Source organism: Panthera uncia (genome assembly GCF_023721935.1).
Source record: "Panthera uncia isolate 11264 chromosome A3 unlocalized genomic scaffold, Puncia_PCG_1.0 HiC_scaffold_12, whole genome shotgun sequence".
Taxonomy (NCBI): Eukaryota; Metazoa; Chordata; class Mammalia; order Carnivora; family Felidae; genus Panthera; species Panthera uncia.
In genome coordinates, this window is record NW_026057579.1 from 1,683,246 (window position 1) to 1,705,026 (window position 21,781).

Below are 21,781 nucleotides of genomic sequence, written 5' to 3' on the forward strand. Positions count from 1 at the left end.
CTCTCAACTCCAGTCTCTCAGGCCTGAGGGTGACAGCCCTCCTGAAGATGAGACAGAGCACCTTTGCTGTGTTTTCCCGAGACTGTCGGGGGAGGAGAAGAGCAGGGGCTTGGATCTCAGCCCCACAGTTCTTCCATTAGGATGGAGTCAGCTCAGGGATCCACCTGGACTGGAGTCAGGGAACATTTCGAGAAGGAAGTTTATGTTGGGAAGCTCCCACGGTCTAGATGCCCGGGATGGTGAGAAATGGTCTGTGGGAGAGGACACAGCAGGCAGGGGTCCCCTGGCCTATTCCCTTTGCTTTCCAAATCTCAGTTTAGAGAACCCTGCATGTGCTGTGGGGCTGTTGCATGTTCCCTAGTTGAGTTGCCTTTCTGCAAGCCCATCGGAGCAGTTAGTTGGTTGGAGCATACTCTGTTTACAGTGGGGGTTTACAGTGAACTTACATGAATGAAAGTATTTTTCCACAAAAGGAAATGGTGGAAGTGGTATAATGTCGCATAGTGATTATCCTTGCCTTGTAGACATCCTGAAGCTTTATGGGGTAGAAGTGGTTATCTGAGAAGTTTTCAGAATAAATTGTCTGCTTGGTTTGAATGGCTTGGCAGCATGGACACCCATAGATAGATGGCAGTGTTGTTACTCTTTAAAAGCTTTACCTGTGACAAAATAAGCAGTGAGGGATTGAAAATAATGAAAATGTGTTCGTTTTCAAACACCTTGTACTTTCTCATAAAATTAAAGAGCGGTCATTTTCAAACGTCCAGTGATCGAGCTGTGACTCCTCAGTCAGAGTAGAGTGAAAAGGTTCTTTGGAGAGAGAGAGAGAGTCAGTATCTCTCCAGCTCCAGTACCACCAGCAGTTTTACAGATGTCCAGGTCTTCAGGACAGTAGCAGGGACAGTGACCTTCTCGGGTCTGAGCCTAGGACGTCAAGTCTCCTAATTTCCAGGCTAGAGCCATTCTACTCTGCCCCCAACCCCCAGCAGCCCGGATTGTGTCCACTTACATGCTTTTCGTAACAGTCCGTGGTGCTGTGTTTCAGGATTTTCTATTTTCTGGGAATCCTTTCCCTGGGACCTTTATGTTTTTGTGATCTTAGTCTGTTGGAGTTCAGGCTCCTTTTAGAGACTGTTTTATCAGTGTGCAGTCGCTGTGGCCACATTTGGATGGGCTTTGTGCTGATGGCTGGGTAGGTGTCACCTCCTTCCTCGTTGGCACAGCTGTTTTCCCCTATTTGGCACTGATCCAAGAGCAAGCAGCCTGACGAAGCTCTGAGACCTACCTGTTCACGCTTCCTTCCACAGTGTTAACTGTCGTCCCTGCAATTTGTGTTTGTCGTTCCCGCATATTTGTGATGCTACCATATATATTTGTATTCCCGCGGAATATTCTTTGAGATTTAACCTGTGTTTGAGCTTCATAGAAATAGAATCAGGCTTTTGGATATTCATCCATGCTATCATTTATTACTGTCCATTTCATTCATTTTTCTTGTGTCCTATTAATTGCTTTTTCTTCTTAAATTTTAATTTTACTCTTTATTATAGAAAAATGTCCCAAATGCACTCAGAACTTCAGAGTCTAATACAGTGACTCCCCATATACTTACTACCCAGTCACAGTAGCTATCAGTTTTTTACCATGAGTGTTTCATTATTCAATCCCGTTATATTTGTCCCTTACCATGTTAAAACAAATCTTTTATGTATCGCCTTTAAAGCACATCCTTTGATTTTGCCCTAATACCTAATGTTCTCTCCCCACTCTTGGGGCTCATAGGTCAACTGAATGGAAAGAAAGGAAGGCACAGCAGGGCTTTAGGGCCACAGTCCCAGGTGGACGTTATGGGGTGCCCTCTGCTGTGGAGAGTAGCTCCTAGAACCGTAGGGTCTCACAAATCAGAGGGAAGTCCTTGGCCTCCTCCAGACAAAACAGGGCTGTTTCGGGGCTGGCAGGTTAGAAAATGACTTCCGCTTGCCCAGTTCAAGCCAGGCTTCCCTTCACTGCCCATTCAAGAAGCAGAGTCCACATGTCAGGGTGGGCTGTCCAGGGTGACCACAGGGCTTGGTGAGCCTCAGGGTGAGTGCTGAGCAAAGTAGATCTTTTCCAGGGGGTAGGAGATTAAAGTCTCAGACTATGAGCTTGTGCTGTGGCTCACCCTACCCTCCCTATTTGTTTTTGTTTTTACAGTTGAAGGAACCAAGGCAGTGTTTTCTTTCGTTCTGAGTGTATAGTCATTTGAGGTCCCAGCTTTATGTGTATGTGAAGGGGATTTCTGTTAGACTCTCCATCCTGAGTGGACCCTGGGCCTTAGGTTTTACCCCATAGTGCTCTAGGCTGTGACAACCTGGGCTTGGATTCACCTGGTCAAGCACATGTCCTTTTGGAGGAGCCACTTTACCATTCCTGAGTCCTGCTTTCTGATTTCTTGGCTTATGAGTGTTTCTTTCTTTCTTTTTTTTTTTTTTGCCAGCACACTGATTCATTAGAAGAAAATTTTCTTCAATAATTTCATCCAGTAGTTTTGGTTCTTACAGGAGGGTGTGTCAAGGACCTACTTTGCCTGTCATCAGAAACAGAAGTCCTACTGTTAGAACTTGTTTTTGTTGTTGTTGTTTTGTTTTGTTTTAATGATTAAATATTTGATGAGATTGCTTTCTTTCAAAGTTGAAAGGATAATTTAATATTAAATACTGTTGTCTTGTACATGATTTAGAGAGGCAGGTTTTAAGTTTGTGACCAAGTATCTCCCAGAGAGTGAGAAAGAGAATGGCAGCCTTCACATCTCAGTAAATTTAAGGTGTTTTCTGTTGGCAGGATTGATTACTCCGGAAGACCGGAAATATGGAACAACAAATCTTCACTTAGACGTATCTGATGCAGCCAATGTCATGGTGTATGTGGGAATTCCCAAAGGACAGTGTGACCAAGAAGAAGGTAGGGTGCTGCTGAGCATAAAAGTGGGGCTTACTCTCTGAGCTGGAGACTTTGGTGTGATATTTGCTTTCTCTTGCTCCAGAAGTCCTTAAAACCATCCAAGACGGAGATTCTGATGAACTCACAATAAAGCGATTTATCGAGGGAAAAGAGAAGCCGGGAGCCCTCTGGCATATATACGCTGCAAAGGACACAGAGAAAATACGAGAATTCCTTAAAAAGGTGTGCCCTTTATCCTATGGCATGTGAGGAGAGAGGCGTGGAGAATAGCAGTATTATAAATTACCACATGTTGAGACTAGCTGGTTACCAGGAACTCATCACGGCCTCAAAAGTTAGACCTGTGCCTGTCAGACTGATGTGGCTGAAGCTGGTTGCTGAGGAACAGACTTCAAAGTGATTAGGCTCACACCTTTGAAAAGAGGAGAGGGGCCTTGCCTTTTTCCTTATGACTGTGTTTTACATTATAGTGGATTTGGAGATTTTTGTGCTCTACCTTCAGGTTAGTTCCTCTGATCATCTGTTAGTACCGATTTGTTCTTAATTTTTTTTTTTAACGTTTATTTGTTTTTGAGACAGAGACAGAGCATGAACGGGGGAGGGTCAGAGAGAGAGGGAGACACAGAATCTGAAACAGGCTCCAGGCTCTGAGCAGTCAGCACAGAGCCCGACGTGGGGCTCGAACTCACGGACCGCGAGATCATGATCTGAGCCGAAGTCGGACGCTTAACCGACTGAGCCACCCAGGCGCCCCAGTACCGGTTTGTTTTTATTGCCTTGAAAATCTAAGTACTGTACTTTAGAGGTTCATATAAAATTCCTTGGCCCTTGATATCTTTGCTCAGAGTGAGTTACTTAGGTCCCTGTAGGTTTTGTCTACCCTCACTAGTAGTAGGTCAGGAAAGCCTCAGGCGTTGCTTGTGGCCATTAGCTTGTGAAGGGTCATTGGAAAGGGATGCAGGGGTTTTTAAGATTTCAGGTTTCTAGTAGTAGGCAGATTGTTCAGCAAGGGCTGTGTCTGGAAAGTTCTAGGCGAAATGGACACACTCAGTTTTTAAACCTGTTTGCCACTGAGGCTACTGATTGCAGCCCAGGCATCTGTGACTGACATTCTTCAGTTCATGAGGAATGAATGTGAATACTCCTAGCCTGTTGCCTGGTACCAGGTAGGTCCTTAACCAGCATTGGTTTGAGTCAAAGCTGTTTCTTACTTGGGATCATTGGACTCTTTCAAAACCTGCTGGTCACCATATTGTTCCTTTGATTGTGTCAACCTGAGTCTGGGTTGCCAAATAACTGTGTCTAGAATAAACAGATTTATTCTATGGCTATCTTTGGGACTCGTCTGTAACACTGTATTTCAGATTGTTAAATGAGTATAGATTTTTAATAACTGCAATACAGCAAGTCTGTTTCTAAGGAACTTGAGCCTGTTTATGTTCAAAAGTTTAGACCAGGGACGCCTGGTGGCTCAGTTAAGCATCCGACTTTGGCTTAGGTCATGATCTCGCCCTGTGTAGGTTCAAGCCCCGTGTTGGGCTCTGTGCTTACAGTTCAGACCCTAGATCCTGCTTCAGATTCTGTGTCTCCCTCTCTCTCTGCCCCTCCTCCTCTTGCACTCTGTGTCTCTCTCTCTCAAAAAATAAACGTTAAAAAAAAAAAAATGTCTAGACCAAAATATTGTCCAAATATAGCATTTCCAAATATATGCAGACTGCCAGTCAGAGATTATTGGAAATAACAGAAGGAAAACCACATTTTCTTTCAGTTTTCTCTTGGTTCGTTCAATTAATGTCTTTGAGTATTACTTGTCTCTTTCTGCCAACAGAGTATCTGTTAAGGAAGGCCTGACATCTGTTGACTGCCCACACTATTCAGAGGGGGAAAGTGCCCTCGCTGGGCCTCAATACGTTGCTCAGTTTCATATTACTTCAAATGTATTCTAGGTATCAGAAGAGCAAGGTCAAGAAAACCCAGCAGACCATGATCCCATTCATGATCAGAGCTGGTATTTAGACCGATCACTAAGAAAGCGTCTTCACCAAGAGTATGGAGTTCAAGGCTGGGCTATTGTACAGTTTCTTGGGGATGTGGTATTTATCCCAGCAGGAGCTCCACATCAGGCAAGAAACGTTACTTTATTCTTTATTCTCCTTACACTAAGAACTTTTGCATATGTGTTACTGATGCAGCTTGTGTTTTCCAGGTTCATAACTTATATAGCTGTATCAAAGTGGCCGAAGATTTTGTTTCTCCAGAGCATGTTAAACACTGTTTCTGGCTTACTCAGGAATTCCGTTATCTGTCACAGACTCACACCAATCATGAAGATAAATTACAGGTAAAAATATTACCGATTCCTGGTGTTCTCTGACTCTGGCTTCATGACCCATTATTGACCTTATAAAGAGAGTCTGTGAACTTGGCCATATCACCCTTGGCACATGAGTTGATGAACTGGCTTATGTCTAGTTCCACTGTCTACATAGGCCAAGGAGGAACAAACATAGAAGAAATCTTACCTTGGTTTGGTGTTGTTGGTGGACTGTAAATACTGTGCCCCAAGAGAAAGGCTTTAGTATTGAAAATGAATAGATCTGATATCTAATCCTGGCTCAACTGCCAGACATTGGTCTTGAACAAAGACTCTTAATGCTGTGTTGTTATCCTTGAATAGAGCAGAATCTTGAGTATCCAAAGAGGATCCAGAGAGTGGGTTCAAAGATGCTTTTAATAGTGAATTATGTAAAATATAATTTCATACTTGGAAAACTAGGGGAACATACAGGTTTTGAAAAATTGTACCTTGGGACTTGCCTCTCCCTGTATTCACCAGGCTCAGTGCCACGTGGCATCAAAACCTGCATGAGGGGGAAAAGGCATGGGTTTAAAATAGGTGTGAAATACTGGCCTAATGGAGTCTAGGGGCCTTTCCAGTATTGACACGTTGAATACTGAGTTTTAAATTTGGAGAGAGGGGCTTCCTGAGCGGCTCAGTTGGTTGAGCGTCCAACTCTTGATTTCGGCCCAGGTCATGATCTCACGGTTAATGGGATCAAGCCCCATGTCAGGCTCTGTGCTGAGCATGGAGCCTGCTTGAGATTCTCTTTCTCCTTCTGCCCCTCCTCCCTGCTCATGTGTTCTCTCTCTCCCTCTCTCTCTGTCTCTCTGACTCTAAATTTAAAAAAATATTAAAAATTAAAAAATTTTTAATTTAGAGAGAATGGTGGTAAAATTGGTAAGGGAAAAGTTTACTCTTAAGGACAGATTTTAGATTTATTGGTGAACTGACCATGTTTTCTCCTGTCCTTTTAGGTGAAGAATGTTATCTACCATGCAGTGAAAGATGCAATTGCTATGCTGAAAGCCAGCGAATCCAGTTTCAGCAAACCGTAGGGGTCCAAGAGACGCCTTAACCCCTGTACATTGGACGTGAATTACTGGCAGCTGTTCAAATTCTTCAGGCAGGATTCCTGTGGACTTTGAGATTCATGTTACCTCATCTTCTTTTTTAAACTGTACCCAACTGGTAAGGGTACTCTGTCTAATGTATATTTCTAGTGTTTACACACACTAAATATGTATATGTAGGAACTATTTACAGAACATGCATCCTTAAACTGTGACTTTTCACCTAGTGCAGACCTTCTACCATGCTGTAAAAACAAAACCTCTTACCAGCTCTGGAACAATACCTGCAGTTATTCCCAGCTGTTTGGTTGGACAGCTTAGTCAAATGGATTTATAACTCTTAGGAATCACTGCACGGTTTATTTGGCTGTATTTTGTTTTGTGTCTGTCTGAGTATCCTCTCCCCTACCCCTTAGGGTTCAGATGAGCGATGGAGGAAATGACAGCTAACGATGCAGTTCCTACTGTATTGCATTAGGACTGGCATTATATAGCAGAAATCAACTACTGTACAATTCTTGGGTTTAACCATCTTTAGTTAAATGGAGTTTTAATTTAAATGAAGCTTTGCTAATTTTAAGTGTTAAGCATTTTGCATTAAAGTATTCATATAATATTTTGACTCCACTCATTGGCATTATTATCCTCTGGTTATAGATTCAGCACACTTTTCTGCAATGTTCTAGGTATAAGAGGTTGCTCCGGGAATGCCTCTTAAAAGCAAAAAAATTAGATGCTATAGTGATTTGTGAGTGATAATTTATAATGCTAACATGGAAATAAGTTTCTTCTTAGCCAAATGGAAGCCTTGTCACACCTTTGCAAAGAAATACCGCCAATTAACTAAATTTGGAAGTGGAAGTTAACCAAGAAATCAAATAGTGACTGGTTAAATGGTTCTAAAAAAATATTTCAAAGAGATTGAAATACTTTGTCTTGTCTTTCATAATATAAGAGTTTACGAAGGAAAAGGAAATTATTAGAAATTTTAGAACAGTAGGATCTTAAAACAATCCTTTCTGAAGGAAGAGAATTCATCAGGAAGCCACCTTTCTGTATTTCCCTGGGCTTCTCTCCAAGCCAGGCCTCAAAGGAGTCCCACCGATAGTTACACCGCTGTTATTCATAATCAAATAGATTGTAACAAGTGTGAAAACAGAAAGCCACCATGAACAAGAGTCGATAAGAACTTTCAAATTGCCGTATTAAACCTGCAAAGGTTTACAGACTGGAATGATCCAGTATTATTTTATATTCTGAACTGTTTAATACATTAAAAGAAATGAGAGTATTGGAATATGATGAAAGAATGAGATTTCCAGAAATGACCAAATATGGAAAGAAGCTAAATAGCATTTATAGAAATGAGACATGATGGTTAAAATTAGAAATTCAGCAGATGAGTTAAACAGAAAAAATTCTTTTATGAACTGGGAGATTGGTAAAAATATAGAATACGGCATTGAATAACAGGAAACTATAAAGAAGTGTTAACTGATAAGCAGGACACTGAAAAATACATGTTTGATAGTGAGTGAAAGCCAAGAGAATTGGGGGGGGGGTGGGGGGGGGAGAAAGATGCTGTTCAGAGATAATTTTCCAGTATTAATGACCTCATCAGATTAGAGAAGCCCACCTAAATCAAGCAAGATAAGTTAAAAGTCCACCTGTATGTTAATAAATTAAAAGACTACTCAAACAAGTAGGTTTTATATTAAAAGCAGCCAGAGTGGGGAAAACATGATCTTCAGGGAAGTGACAGACGAACAGTTGACTTCGTAACAGCAACGGTGGAGGTCAGAAGAAAATAGATTCCATTCTTCCGGTGCTGAAGAACATAGCCAAAAACAGAAATACAGACACAGCAAAATTCTTCCTCTGTTCTTTATGGAAAATTTCAGATGAAAACCAGAGTTTATTTTCAGGCCCTCGCTGAAGGAACTTTTAAGGATATCCTTAGGAAAGAAAACCCAGAGCATGCAAGAAAAAAATGGAGTACAAGGGAAATTATAAACTTCTGGATGAATTTAAACAATAATAGTGTTAACCAATATTTTTTAAGGTATGGATAAATTTCCTTAAAAAGTTAAACAGAACTAACATATGTGATCCAGCAGTTCCACTCCTAGGCTTACTTAAAAGAATTGAAAGCAAGGATTCAGATACCCATACACTTGTGTTCTTAGCATCATCATTCACAAGAGCCAAAAGGTGGAAACAGCCCAGGTGTTCATCAACAAATGAGTGAATAAACAAGATGTGGCATAATACATACGATGGAATATTTTTTGGTCTTAAAAATGAAGGAAATTCTGGCACATGCTATAACATGGATGAATCTGGAAAGCATGCTAAGTGAGACAAGCCAGACACAGAAGGAGAGATACATGATTTCACATCTATGAGAAATAATCAGGGGCACCAGGGTGGCTCATTTGGTTAGGCGTTCGGCTTCGACTCAGGTCATGATCTCGCGGTTCATGAGTTCGAGCTCCCCGTCGGGCTCTGTGCTGACAGCTTGGAGCCTGGAGCCTGCTTCGGATTCTGTGTCTCCCTCCCTGCCCCTCTCTGGCTTGCTCACTCGCTCGCTCTCTCAAAAACAAATATTAAAAACAATAATCATAATCTTCGAGAAGTCAAATTTCATAGAGACAGAGTAGAATGATGCTGGGAATGGAAGGGAGTGGGAGTGGGAGTTACTGTTTGATGGGTAGAGTTTCTCTCTGGGCTGATGAAGTTCTGGGGATGGATGGTGGTGATGGTTGCACAACATTGTAAATGTACTTGCTACCACAGAATTGCACATTTAAAAATGGTTAAAATACTCAATTTTTTCTTATGTATATTTTACCAAGATAAAAAAAACAACATTCTTATTTTTAAAAAACCGATTAGAAGGGCAGGAAAGAAGGAACAAATGGGACTTTTCTGAATACTCCAAATGCAAGATACAGATGGTCTGACTGTAATAAAAGACTTGACTATATGCTGCTTATGAAAGAGATGGTTTGTAGATTAAAAATAAAAGTACAGAAAAGAATTATACCATGTAAACACTACTCATATGAAAGTAAGTATGGCTATATTGATACCAATTTTAAGATTTTAAGATAAAGAGTATTACCGGAGAGAAAAAGCGTTTTTGTTTTTGTTTTTTTTTTTGGTTTGTTCTAGAAAAAATTTTTTGTTTGCTTATAGTTGACACAATTTTACATTAGTTTCAAGTGTACAGCATAGTGATTGGACAACTCTATACATCATAATACACTCACTACAAGTGTAGCTACTGTCACCATACAACGCTATTACAATATCGTTGGCCATATTTCCTATGCTGTATCATTTATTCCTATGACCTATTCTATAACTGGAAGCATATCTCCCACTCCCCTTCACCCATTTTGCCCATCTTCCACCCCCTTTCCCTCTGGTGATCATCAGTTTATACGTCTAGCTCTGCTTTTTGTGTCTTAATTCATTTGTTTTTTTAGACTTCACATATGAGTGAAATCATGAAGTATTTTTTCTTGCTAAAAAAAACTTAGTGGTCATAAAAGGGTTAACTTGGAAGATACAATAATCTTACTGGCTACATACCTAATTAGGAGAGCTTCAAAATAATATGAAGCAAAATTTGACAGAATTAAAGGGGAAAAGAAATTCACAGTCATAGTTGGTGATTCTACCTCTTTCTGTAATTAATACAATAAACAGACATAAAACCAGTATAAGTACAAAATAATTGAACCTATCAACCAAATCAGCATTTATTAGAACACTAAAGCCAATGACTGTAAAACACACATTCCTTTCAAGTACGTATTGATTGTTCACCCAGAAAGGCCATAGACTGTACATTTCAATGGATTATGTAAATTGAAATTGTATAAGGTACGTTCTTGATGTGATGACAGTGGAATTTAAACAGTAAAAAGATAACTGCAAAATTCTCAAATGTTGAGAAATTAGGCAGCATACTTCTAAGTAACCTACTGATCAAAGAAAACATCAATTGAAATCAAATTATTGGAACTGAATAATAAAAATACATTTCAAAAATAGATTCAGTTACAATAGTGCTTAGAGAGGAACGTATAATTTTCAACGTATGAGAAAAAGGTTTAAACTGTATGTATATAATATAGATTATGTTTTGGAGATTTTTGCATTTTTGTTAATGAAGGGTATTGATCTAAAAAAAACTTTTTTATATTGATCTAAAATTTTGAAATGTCCTTGTAATGTTGGGTTATGATATTGAAGTTATAACCTAAAACAAGTTAGGAAGTATTTTCTCTTCATCTAATTGCTGAAAAAAATATATATATAGATCGATACATATCTATCTATCTATATCTATCTATCTATCTATCTATCTATATATATATAGTTGATCCTTGAACAACACAGGTTGGAACTGCAGAAGTTCATTTATGCATGGGTTTACTTCAATAATTGGAAACATTTTTGGAAATCTGCAACAATTTGAAAACTCACAGATAAACCCTGTAGACTGGAAATACTCAAAATTTGAAAAAGGAACGTCAAAAATGTATAAAATATATGTAGGCACTAGGCTCTTTTTTCATTTATTACATAAAATGTACTATTATGAAAAGTTAAAACTTAATAAAATTTAGGAACAGAAACACAGACTATATATATACATGGTGCCATTCGCAGTCAAGAAAAGTAAACAAAGATGCAGTATGAAGTAACTGCATAAAATCAGTTGTACATATTGTACCATAATAATTTCATAACCACCTCCTGCTGAAGTGAGCACACGTAAAACACCATGTGACACTAGTCCTCTCTGCATGAGCAGTTCACATCTTCAGTAAATTGCATATTGTATTGCAAACTGCCTTCTTTCAGTTGCCCTGTATTTTTGTGTTTAGCGCAGTACCATATACACTACAACAGGGGGCCCACATGAAGTGCCACTAATGGTGCTGGAGGTTCTAAGAAGCAGAGAAAAGTCATGGCATAAGGAAAAGTTGAATTGCTTGGTGAGTACCATTGATGGAGATCTGCTGCTGATGCCTACCATTTCAAGACAAACGAACCCAAGTGTAAGGACTGTTGTTAAAAAGAAAAGGAAATTCATGAAGTCATGGTCGTGGTACACCAGAAGGTGCAAAACATTTTTTGTGAAATATTTTATCTTCTTGAAAATGCAGCATTTATGTGGGTGCAGGATTGCTATTAGGAAGGTATATCTATAGACTAATATCATTCGACAACAACTTAAAAGGCAAAAAATCTAAAACTGGAGAATGTAACACCAGCAAAGGATAGTTTGATAATTTTAGAAAGGTTTGGCTTAAGAAATAACAAGAGAAGCCGTTTCTACTGACCCAAAAGCAGTAGACGAGTTCCCAGAAGCCATTAAGAAAATCATTGAGGAGAAAGGATATCTGCCTGAGCAGATGAAAGAGCACTATTCTGGAAAAGTCTCAAAGGACATTTATTAGGAAGAGAAGCAAGTACCAGGATTTAAGGCGAGAAGGGGATAGATCGGCTAACTTTACTGTTAAGTGCAAATGCAGTCGGGTTGCTGATGAGGACAGCCCTTATTTTTGAAGCTGCTAACCTCCAAGCTGGAAGGTGAAGGGAAAAGATAAACACCAACTGCCAGACTTTTGGTCTCACAAAGAAGGCCTGGACAATGAGAACCTTTTTCTGGGCTGGTTACATTGATGCCCCCGAAGTCAGGAAGTACCTTGCCAGCAAGGGACTGTGTTTTGAAGTTCTTTTGAAATTGGACAAATACCCCTTGCCACTCAGAACTCTATGAGTGTAACATTGAAGGCACTGGAGTGTCTACATGCCCCCCAAACACAAGGTCTCTAGATCTGGGGTGTCATAAAAACCTTTACGGCTCATTACACCTGGTACTCTATGGAAAGGATTGTAAACGCTATGGAAGAGAGCCCTGATGAAGGGTTAAACTGTTGAAGATCCCTCCATTGTTACAGAAAAAAGCTGTGAAAGCTACCAAGCCCAAAATAATAAATTCTTGCTGGAGAAAACTGTTCAGATACTGTGCATGACTTAATAGGATTTATGACAGCCAGCCAATCAAGGAAATTATGAAAGAGATTGTGAATATGGCAAAAGGGTGGGGGTTGAAGAGTGTTAGGGTATGGATATTGGAGAAATCCAAGAGCTAACAGACACCGCATCAGAGAAATTAAGACTTGATAGGAATTAACGGTGCCTGACAATGAGGAAGAAGATGCAGTCAAAGCAGTGCCAGAAGATAAATTGCCCTTAGACAATCTGGCAGAAGGGTTCCCGATCATTCAAGACTGCTTTTGACTTCTTTTCATAAAAGAAGTAACATGGACCCTTCTATGATACAGGCACTGGAACTAAAGCAAATGGGGGAAGAGGGATTGGTATCATATAGAAACATCTTTAGAGACATAAAAAGACAAGTCAGATATTATGATGTATTTCCATAAAGTTACACTGAGGCAGGAGGCCTCAGGAGGTGGAAGGCCACCTCCACCTCCATCCCTGAGACAGCAAGACCATCTCCTCCTCTCCCTCCTCTTCCTCAGACAACTCAACATGAAGATGAAAAGGAAGACATTTATGATGATCCACTTTTATCAATAGTAAGTAATCATGCCATACAGTTAATAAGCTGATCTGTTGTGTATGTATGTGTCTATATTTGAAAATATAATTGCATGGCAAGAATGGCAAATAAGAATAGCTATAAGGTGAGTGATCTTTAACATAAAATTAATAAGGGTTAGTTTTCTTACTGTTTTCTGCTTTCAAACAGAAAACAGTTTTTCTTACTGTACAGTATGCCTCTCATAATTTGAGAAACTGCCTATCAGCCCATCATCACAGGTAAGTGGGTTTTTTTAATGTAACATTTCCAGTACTGTAAATATGACTGTAACTCTGTAGGTCATAAAAATTGTATAGAGATTCATTCATTAGTGCATAGGCTAGGGTACTGTGAAGCATTTGGATCAATTGCACTAGGCTACCATAAAGCAATCCTGTTGCTGCTGCTTCATTATCAGTGCATACATCATTATACTAGTAAATATATATGAATTTCTTTCTTACATTCTTTCCATCTTTTATGGCTAGAGTTATGTCTACAGTGTTTGATGTCACATAAGACAATATTGACGTAGGTGCTGACAAGTGACTCATCTTGTAAACAGACGACGTAAATTTAAGGTATTGATAAATACAGTACAGAACTGCTGGTGTATTTTCCCTTATGATTTTTCCTAAGAACATTTTCATTTCTCTGGCTTACTTTACTGTAAGAATATATTATATAAGACATATACAAAATATGTTAATTGACTTTTTACATTATTGTAAGGCTTCCAGTCAACAGTGAGCTATTAAGTTTTGGGGGAGTAAAAGTTTTATGCAGATTTTTTACTTCATAGGCCAGTGCCCTTAACCTCTGTGTTGTGCAAAGATCAGCTCTACTAATATTTCTTTCTTGAATATTTATATAGATGCCCTTCATTAGTGAAAATATAGGCTAGAGAGACTTCTAACTATGGATTCAATTTCTTTAACAGATCTAGGACTATTCAGGTTTCATATTTTATATTTCTAGTTTATTATTTTATTTTATTTATTTTATTATTTTATTTTAGCTATTGGCTTGTCATATATGGCTTTTATTGTGTTGAGGTACATTCCCCCTATACACTTTGTTCAGAGTTTTTATCATAAATAGATGTTGAATGTTGTCACATGCTTTTCCTGCATCTATTGACATGATCATATGTTTTTAAGCTTAAGAGAGAGAGAGAGTGGGGGAGGGGCAGAGAGAGTGGAAGACAGAGAATCTCTCTGCTGACAGCACAGAGCCTGATTCAGGGCTCGATCCCACAAACCATGAGATCATGACCTGAGCTGGAATCAAAAGTCAGATCTTAACTAACTGAACCACCCAGGTACCCCATGATCATATGATTTTTTTTTTAATTTTTTTTTCAACGTTTTTTATTTATTTTTGAGACAGAGAGACAGAGCATGAACGGGGGAGGGTCAGAGAGAGGGAGACACAGAATCTGATACAGGCTCCAGGCTCCAAGCTGTCAGCACAGAGCCCGACGCAGGGCTCAAACTCACGGACCGTGAGATCATGACGTGAGCCGAAGTCGGCTGGCTTAACTGACTGAGTCACCCAGGCGCCCCGATCATATGATTTTTAAGCTTCATTTTGTTAATGTGGTATATCACATTGATCTGCAGAGGCTGAACCATCCTTGTACTCAGGATAAATCCATTTGGTTATGGTGTATGATTCTTTGAATGTATTGTTGAATTCAGTTTGCTAATATTTTATTCAGATTTTTGCATCTGTGTTCATCGGGGATATCGGCTTATAATTTTTTTGTGGTGACTTGTCTGTTGTTGACATCACTGTAATGCTGGCCTTGTGAAATGAATTTGGAAGTGTTCCCGCTTCTATTTTTTGGAAGAGTTTGGAAAGGATAGTTATTAATTCTAATTTGAATATTTGGTAGAATTTATCAGGGAAGTCATCTGGTCCTAGACTTTTTTTTTTTGGGGGGGGGGGAGGTTTTTGATTACTAATGCAATCTCCTTACTAATATTCAGTCTGTTTGGATTTCTTCCTGTTTCTTCATGACTCAGTCTTGGTAGGTTGTATGTTTCTAGGGATTTATCCATTTCTTCTAGGTTGTAAAATTTGTTGGTGAATAGTTGTTCATAGCAGTCTCTTATGATCCTCTGTATTTCTGTAGTATCCGTTGTAACATTTTCTCTTTCATTGTGGATTTTTGAGTCTTCTCTTTTTACTTGGTGAGTCTAGCTAAAGGTTTACCAATTTTGCTTGTCTTTTGAAAGAACCAGCTTTCAGTTTCATTGATTTTGTTCTATTGTCTTTTCAGTCTCTATTTCATTGAGTTTCACTCATCATTGTTATTTCCTTCCTTCTGCTAACTTTGGGCTTTATTTGTTCTTTTTCTAGTTCCTTAAGGTGTCATGTCAGGTTGAGATTTTTCTTGTTTCTTGATGTAGGCATTTCTTGCTAGGAATTTCCCTCTTAGAACTGCTATTGCTGGGGCACGTTGGTGACTCAGTCGGTTAAGCACCCGACTTTGGCTCAGGTCATGATCTCGCAGTTCGTGAGTTTGAGCCCCACCTTGGGCTCGGTGCTGACAGCTCAGAGCCTGGAGCCTGCTTCGGATTCTGTGTCTCCCTCTCTCTCTGCCTCTCCCCCGTGTGCACTCTGTCTCTCTCAGGAATGAATAAATGTTAAAAAAAATTTTTTTTAAATAAAAAGAACTGCTGTTGCTGCATCCCACAAGTTCTGGTATGCTTTATTTCCATTTTCATTTGTCCCAAGGTAATTCTTGATTTCTCTTTGATTATTTCTTTGACCCACTGTTTGTTCATAGCATGTTGCTTAATTTCCAAATATTTGTGAATTTTCTAGGTTTTTTCTTGCAATTGATTTCTAGTTTCATAGCATTGTCACTGGAAAAGCAGCTTATGATTTCAGTTACCTTAAATTTATTAAGACTTGTGGCCTGACATATAATCTATTCTAGAGAATGTTCCATGTACACTGAGAAGAATGTATATTCTGTTGCTTTTAGATGGAAAGTTTCTGGTATATGTCTGTTAAGTACATCTTGTCTAATATGGGTCTATCTATTGGTGTAATTTGGATATTGAGGTCCTACAATTGTAGGACAATTGTATTGCCTACAATTGTATTGCCATCTATTTCTCCCTTTAGGTCTGTTAATATTTGCTTTATATATTTAGCTGCTTTTGTGTTGAGTGCATAAACATTTATCAGTGTATATCCTCTTGTTGGATTGACCCCTTTATCAATATGTAATGTCCTTCTTTGTCTCTTATAATATTTTTATTGTATCTTATAAGGTGCTAGTTATATAATTAATCTAACATATATTAATTATATCTAATCTATGTGTGTGTTACATATAGATATATATAAAGGACAATATGACCATGATTTATTCCAAGAATGCAAGATTAGTTTAATGTTTGAAAATCAGTCCAAGGGGTGCCTGGGTGGCTCAATTGGGTAAATGTCAGACTTGATTTCAGCTCAGGTCCTGATCTCACAGTTTGTGAGTTTGAACCCTGTGCTGACAGATGGAGCCTGCTTGGGATTCTCTCTCTCTGCCCCTCCCCTGCCAACAATTTTGCTCTCTCTCTCTCTCAAAATAAATAAAACTTAAAACAAGTAAAAGAAATAAGTCCAAGTATTTCAGTGCATTAACAGAATAAAGAGGAAAAACTTAACTGTCAGTAGATCAGAAAAAGCTTTTGATAAAATTCAACAGCCTTTTTTGATAAAAATTCTCAATAAACTAGATACGATAAAGGGCATTTATTATAAGCTACAGCTAAAATGATATATAATGGTAAAATATTTTGTACTTTCTCCTAAAGGTCAGGAACAAATCAATGATGTTCTCACTCTAACCACATCCACTCAACATCCACTCCTAACCAGTTCAATGAGGGGAGAAAAAGATTTGAAAGTAAGAAGTAAAATTGTCTTTATTCCTGGATGGCATGATTGTGTACATGAAAAATCCAAAAGAATCTATAAAGTACCAGAATAAATTAATTTAGCAAGGTCACAATAACAATATATAAAAATCAGTTGTATTTCTAAATATTAGCAATAAACAAGTTTAGAATGAAATTTTAAAATAACATTTACAATAGCAAAAAAAGTAAAATTGCTCAGAGGAAATTTAATTGAAAGACATGCAAGACTTTTACATTGAAAACTACAACTGCAAAATGAAAGATGTGTATATAAGGAAAAGTACACCATGCTCCTGGGTTAGAAGGCTCAATATTGTTCAGATAAGTTTCCCCAATGTAGATTTATAGATTGTTAGAAAACAAGTCTTTCTGGTTCTTTCTTGTTTTTGCATACACTGTGAGTGAGGCACTGACTACCCTTTGTTTTGGACTATCTTCTCAAAGCTGTTTGATAGTAAACAGTCTTATAAGAGATACTGCATCCCTGTGGAGGAAAACTGCCCATTACAAAACATTTGGGTTCCCTGAGCCCAGTATCCCTCTCCTATAATATAACCTCTGTAGATGGAGGTATTATTTGGCCCTCTTGACATCACCGTGGGAATTGGGGCTTGAGGCACTGGCCAAATATGTGAATATTGAGTCTCAAATTCTTCACTAGCATCCATGGAAATGTGGCAGGCTAATTTGTTAGCTTGTACATAGAGTAAGATACTTGTAGAATGCACCTGAAGAATTACACAAAAGAAAAAGTGTAGCTTTAAAAGCATTTATGAGAAAACAAAGACCAGAAAAAAGAAATATTTAACTCAAAAAACTAGAAAAATAAAGTACTCTCACAGTACACAAAAGGAAAAGATTAATAAAAGAAATTTATGAAATGGAAACGATCAACAAAATTAAAGCTGAATCTGAAAAAATCAGTAAAATAGACAAACTTCTGGCAAGACTGATGAAGAAAAAGTACAAATGAATAATATTAAGAATGAAAATGAAAATGTAACTACAAATATGGCAGAGATTTTAAAAATCTTAAATGAATCATTGTTAATTTATTTAAAACATGAAATCTGGACAGTATTCTAGAAAAATTATCAAAATTGACTCTTGAAAATCTGGATAAATAGTATTAAAATAACTAAATCGTTAATTAAAAATTTTGCACAATCCATACCCCCAAAAGGCAGCAGGCATAGACAGTTTTTTAAGTGAGTTTGTATCAAGGTTAGAAAATAATCCTTATTTTATGCAAAATTAGCCAAGAGGATAGATAACAGAGAGAACTATTTAGTGGATTTTATAAGGCTAGTACACTTGATACCAAAATCTGACAAGAAAAGGAAATTACAGGCCAATATTACTTATAAACATACTGGCAAAAATCCTAGATAAATTACTGGCAAGTTCAAATCTAGCATGAATTAAAAATGGTGTGTCACTACCAAGAAAAGATTAAGGAATAAAAATCTGGTTTAATATCAGAATATTTAGACATTAACTCATCACTTTTAACAGAAGGCAAAAAATCCATGTGATCATCTCAAATATACAAAAGAATCATGTAGTAAATTCAACATAGATTTATATTTAAGTGTACAAGTGAGTGGCATTCACAAATCTCTGTAACCAGCACCATTATCCATTTCCAAAATATTTCATCACCCCAAACAGAAACTCTGAACCTATTAAGCAATAACCATTTTCTTCCCTACCTCCAGCCCTTGGTAACCTCTAACCAGTTTCTATCTATGAATTTGTATATTTTAGATATTTCTTATGAATTTGTATATTTTAGATATTTCTTATAAATATCTATGCTTTTGTTTGTAGCTTATTTAACTTGCAGGGTAATGCTTTCAAGGTGCATCCATTTGTAACATGTTTCCAAACTTCATACTTTTTTATGGCTGAATATTTCAGTGTATAACACATTGTGTTAATCCATTCACTTGATGATGGATACTTGAGTTGTTTCCACCTTTTAGCTACTGTGAATAACGCTGCTATGAGCACTTATGTACAAGTATCTGAGTCCCTGTTCTCAATCCTTTGGAGAATATAACCTGAAAGTGTAATTTCTGAGTCAAATGGTAATCATATATTTAACTTTTTGAGGTATCACCAAGCTGTTTTCCACATTCCACAATGGCGGTACCACTTTACATTCCTGCCAGCAATGCTTGGTGTAGTTCCAATTCATCCATGTCATCACCAACGTGTGCTGTTTTCCATTTTTGTCAAAGTGTAGCCATCTTCATAGGTATAAAATGTCATCCCATTGTTTGATTTGCATCTCCCTAATGATGGTATCTTTGGGTATACATATTGGTCACTTGAATATCTTCTTTGGAGAAATGTCTACTTAAGTCCCTTGCCCATTTTTTTTTTTAAACTGGGTTGGGTTGTCTTTTTGTGGTTATGAATTCTTTATATATTCTGGATATTAAGCCATTAACAAACATAATATTTGTACATATTTTCTCCCATTCTGTGTGTTTTTTCACTCTCTTGCTAGTGTCCTATGATGTAAAAAAATTCTTAAATTTTTAATTTTAGTAGTCTGAGTTACCTATTTTTTACTTTCTTCGGCTGTGCTTTTGGTGTTATATTTAGGAGAACATTGCCAAATTCAAGGTCTTATGATTTCTTCTAGGAGTTTTATGATTTAACTCTTAGATTTAGGTTTGATCTATTTTGAGTAAAGTAAGCTTCAAAATTCATTCTTTTGAATATGGTATTTCAGTTTTCTAACACCATTTGTTGAAGAGATTGTTCTTTCCCCATTGAAAACAGTTGACTATAGATGTGAGGATTTACTAACTAGGCTTCCAATCTATTAGACTATATATCTGTCCTTATGCCAGGGGTGCACTCTTGATTCTTGTAGCTTTGTGTAGCAAGTTTTAAAATCAAGAACCATAAGCCCTCTTTGTTGTTCTTTGTTAAGATTTTTTTTTTTTTTTTAATACTCAGGGTCCCTTTAAATTCCACATGAGTGTTTTGAGTTGGGTCTGTTTATAAAAAATAAAACCCATCTGGGTTTTGAAAGAGATTACACTGAAACTACCTTTATGGGTTCGAATAGTAGTATCTTCACAATGTTAAGCCTTGTAATTCATGAACATGAGAAGTCTTTCAATTTATTGGTGTCTTTTTTTCTCCTCCTAGCTTTATTGAGACATAATTGATATATTGTCTAAGTTTAACATGTACAAGGTGTTGATCTGATAAATTTACATATTCCTAAGTGATTACCTAGTGGTGTCTTCAATTTCTTTCAGCACTGTTTTCCAGTTTTCAGTGTACAAGTCTCGTGCCTCCTTCGTTAAATTTATTCCTAAGTATTTTATTCTGTTTGATGTTATTGAAAGGGGAATTGTTTTTGTAATTTTCTTTTTGGATTGTTCCTTGCTGATATATACAAATGCAACTGATTTTTCTTTCAACCAATTTTTGCATGATTCTGTATCCTGCAATTTTGCCGAATTTATCAGTTCTGACAGGCGTGTGTGTGTGTGTGTGTGTGTGTAGAATACTTAGAGTTTTCTACATGAAAGATCATATGAGTAAAGATAATTTTAGATCTTCCTTTTCAATCTGGGTACCTTTACTTTTTTAATCTTACCAGTTGCTCATGTCAGAGCTTCCAGTTCCATGTTGAATAAAAATACCTCAATGCAGGAACCCTTGTCTTGACTGTGATCTTTTTTTGCTTGCCTGCTCATGCTTGTATATTAAAATAAATCCAAACAGCTCTTCCCTTGCTCATTTCCCTGCATTTTCATGACACACTTTCTTATCCATTTCAGACAATTAGGAAGGCTGTTGCCCCTGGAGGATTAATTCTGGACTCCTCTTGCACTTAACTTTGTAATCCGACAGGCTTCTTTTTTACCCCAGACTTACAGTTTCCCTCTTTACCATCTTTTTTTGTTTTCAGTGTCTGGTTCAACAATGATTTCTTTTTCTTTCTCTAGGACTTGAGACTGGGATTTTTTTCTCTTTTATTTTCCTTCCTCTAAAGGAAAAACTAGGTTTCATGACTTAAGTGTGAAGATGCAAGGTGAGTAACCTAGTCAAGATGCTAAGATACTAGTTCAGATACTAACTGGGTTGAGTGAAATCAATACCAAGGTTTTTAAAAAGTCCCTCATCACTTGCTTTGTTTATTTTTGCTTTTGTTCCTTTTACTTTTGAGGTCAGTTTCAGAAGAATCCTTGGCAAAATCTATGCTGAGGTGCTTACTACTTATGTTCTCTTCTAAACATTTTATGCCTTCTGGTCTTATGTTCAAATCTTTAATGCATTTTGAGTTAGGTTTTGTGTCTGGTGTAAGTTGTTCAGTTTCTTTCTTTTGCCTTTTGCCAGTTTCATTCTGTCCAATATTCATAACACCATGTATTAAAGAGACTGTCCTTTCCCCATTGTATATTCTTGGCTTTTTTATGATTTTAAGGGGAAAGCTGTTTTTTACTGTTGGGTACAATGTTAGCTGTACATTTTTCATATATGGTCTTTATGATGTTTCTAGTTCATTGAATGTTTTCTGTTCTGAAAATGTATTCGATTTTGTAAAATGCCTTTTCGGTGTCAATTGAGATGACCACATGGTTTTCTTCCTTCATTCTGTTAATATGGTGTATTATCTTGATTTTCTTATGTTGAACCACCCTTGCATTCCTGGAATAAATCTCTCTTGATCATGGTATAGAATCTTTTTAATATGCCACTGGATTTAGTTTCCCAGTATTTTGTTGAGGATTTTTGCAGCTATATCCATAGAGGATACTTGTAGTCTTCTTATAGTGTCTTTGTCTGGCTTTAGTATTGGGATATTGCTGGCCTTATAGTATGAGTTATGTAGTGTTCT

The 21,781-nt window shown here is 37.5% G+C and overlaps 1 protein-coding gene across 2 annotated transcripts in view; it reads left to right on the forward strand.

Moving 5' to 3' along the window:
• Window positions 1–12,420, forward strand: part of KDM3A (lysine demethylase 3A) — a 58,750-nt gene extending 46,330 nt beyond the window's left edge. The window contains exons 22-26 of one of the 2 annotated variants that reach the window (XM_049651823.1): window positions 2,821–2,940; window positions 3,026–3,162; window positions 4,887–5,063; window positions 5,147–5,281; window positions 6,256–12,420. In XM_049651823.1, coding sequence (XP_049507780.1) covers window positions 2,821–2,940; window positions 3,026–3,162; window positions 4,887–5,063; window positions 5,147–5,281; window positions 6,256–6,336 — 650 coding nt within the window. In that variant the 3' untranslated portion in view covers window positions 6,337–12,420. Of the gene's footprint in view, window positions 1–2,820; window positions 2,941–3,022; window positions 3,163–4,886; window positions 5,064–5,146; window positions 5,282–6,255 lie in introns of both variants that reach the window. The other variant, XM_049651822.1, reaches the window with a different exon arrangement.
• The last annotated feature ends 9,361 nt before the right edge of the window (window positions 12,421–21,781 follow it).